Here is a 2,500-nt window from a genome sequence, read left to right on the forward strand (position 1 = left end):
TAACCACGTTCATCAGGATGAGCCTCATGAGCCTCCGCCCGCAACGACCACGACAGCCGACCGTGAGGGGCTCTGCACCCGGGACATGGCGGTTTGCTGACATGCGGCGAGGACGACAAGTTTTGCTGCTGATGTCAGAGGAGAACAGATGTGTCCGCGATGAGAGCGATACCAGCTGTGACACTACAACAAATCAATCCGCAGAGCTGATCAACAGCGTCGCGCTGCAGACTTCAACATCTGCCCTCCACCTCAACATCAGCTGGAGTCTCTGATTCAAACGAGCGTCAGCTGCAGACGAACCTTAATGAATGCAGAAGCTCACGATTTAACTCTTCATGTCCACTGTTGGATCAACACAATAATAGATGGACATGAAGGTTATTATTAAGTCTCTCTCTCTCTCTCTCTCACACACACACACACACACACACACACACACACCCAGGATTCATGGTCGGCTTTGAGGCTCGCTGTGGCGGCTGTGTCACTGTTGCCATGGTGATATCTCCTCTGTGAGTGATGACAACACGACTTCACTGAATGAAAAGTGTGTTTTCTTTTTCCTCTGCTGGGAACACAACGAGGCGGTTTCATGTGTGGGACGAGCTTCTTCACGCGTCCCCTCAGCGCTCCGTCTGTCTGAGGACTCCAAATAAACACCGACCAATCGGCTGTCAACAGCTTCACACCTGGAAAACCGCTTCAGGTGAACTCAGAGTGCGCACATACAGGAATGTTTCAGACTGAGGTGTTTGATTAAAGTCACAGCTTAGCTTTACAGACAGAGTAATAGCATGGCTAAGCTATCAACTGTCCAACATCCAGGAAACAAAGCTAACGCGACATTAGTTAAGCACCTAACCGAGACCACAGCTAACATAACATTAGCAGGGAAGAGCCACCGTAAATCCCAAATCAAGACACATTGATAAAGCTAAATCTCAGGCACAGGCCAAATTTTAGCCACAGGGCACAAAGCTAACTCAACATTAGCCTGGCTAAACTTAGCTGAGGGCACAAAGTTAGCTTAGCATCAGATGGGTGAAGGTACCGATGACACGGTATGAGCTAGCCAAGCGTGTAGATACCATAACATGTACTGGTCTCAGACACTGACATCAGGTAGAAGAGCAGGTGGCTAACATCACATTAGCTGGATTAAACTACCAGCAGTCCAACATCAACTACATAATGCTAACTCAGCATTAGCATGGCTAAGCTACTGGTCATCCAAAGTCAGCAGTCAAACATAACTCTGCTGACTGGCTCAATTTACAAATGTACTGTTTTCAACTGTAGCCAATCAGAGCGCTCCTTCTGCCTCAGCGAATCATGTAAAGCAGCTTAGTTTCATGTGGTCACATCGCGTCTAGATGGCTAGCAGTTCACCTCATGAGAGATGAATTTCAATGATGGCATTTCTCCCTGAAGCATGTCCAACAGGTAAATCATGTGACCTGACAGGTGTGCCAGCGGCTTTAACAAACACGTCCAGTGAACGTGGGCGGCTGAAGAAACGTACCTGTGCTCCTCTGGAATAAGATCTGAAGATAGTGCAGAATCGTCCCTGACCAGACGTGTCCCTGAAACAACAGAGAATAAAAGGTCAGGGGCCGAAGTGTCAGGGTCAAAGGTCAAGCTGCTTCACACAGACGCTCACACTGTCAACATTTAGTCTTTTTCTGAGGACACTTAATGGACTTTCTCCGCCATCTAAACTTCAAGCCGTCACCACATGACTTGACTTGGGACTTGTTCCCGTCATATTTTTAGACCTGATTGGGGACTTGCTGGTCTTGACTTTGGATTTGGTCTTTGTTTAGGACTCGGCTCTGAAGTCTTGACACAGGACTCGATCTCGAGCCTTCATATGAAATGTGCTACGATTCCTGAATCAGTTGTTTCCTGAATTAGTTTTATTTTTAATAAATAACTAATGCTGAGTCTGTTAGCTTGATGCTAACACATAATGGGAATTACAATTAAGTCGCTAATGGATTAGCATTGTGGCCGCAACAATCCTGTCTGAGCAAACGATTCATTTTCCTTCACATAAAACGATGTGTGCTCATATTTACAGGCTTAAACTAGTCCCTCTCTGTGGAAACAACGTACTTTGCTTCACTAACAGTCTGCAGCTGAAACACCCACGCTGACCAGCTACAGCCACCACTAGGTGGAGACAGTGACATCATGTTTTTCTTATGGCTCCAGCTTGATGAGCAAGAACAGCTGAATGAATCAGTTGTTGACCACTCAGAGAGAAGCATGTGGTCGCAGCTGTACTTGGTCTTATTCTGGACCAGGGCCCATCTCTCCGGACCCTCCATACCGTCGTCCAGGACTCCTCTTGACTCAGCACGGCTGAACTGTGGCTCCGCTTTGTTTTGGTGAGTGTCGACAGCGAAAAACAAGAGTGTGTGTTTCCCGACAGCAGAGCCGAATACCAGAGCAGTGTTTTGGTTGGCTGGACGAGGACGCTCGCTGGCTGCCGGCC

General features: G+C 47.6%; 1 protein-coding gene across 1 annotated transcript in view; it reads right to left on the reverse strand.

The window, feature by feature from the left end:
• Positions 1-2,500, reverse strand: part of rab40b (RAB40B, member RAS oncogene family) — a 17,743-nt gene that overhangs the window by 5,248 nt on the left and 9,995 nt on the right. Inside the window, exon 3 of the mRNA XM_070991135.1 lies at positions 1,526-1,586. Within this exon, the coding sequence (XP_070847236.1) occupies positions 1,526-1,586 (61 nt within the window). The remainder of the gene's footprint in view (positions 1-1,525; positions 1,587-2,500) is intronic.

The sequence above is a fragment of the Chaetodon trifascialis genome, chromosome 21, assembly GCF_039877785.1.
Source record: "Chaetodon trifascialis isolate fChaTrf1 chromosome 21, fChaTrf1.hap1, whole genome shotgun sequence".
In the NCBI taxonomy this organism is placed as follows: Eukaryota; Metazoa; Chordata; class Actinopteri; order Chaetodontiformes; family Chaetodontidae; genus Chaetodon; species Chaetodon trifascialis.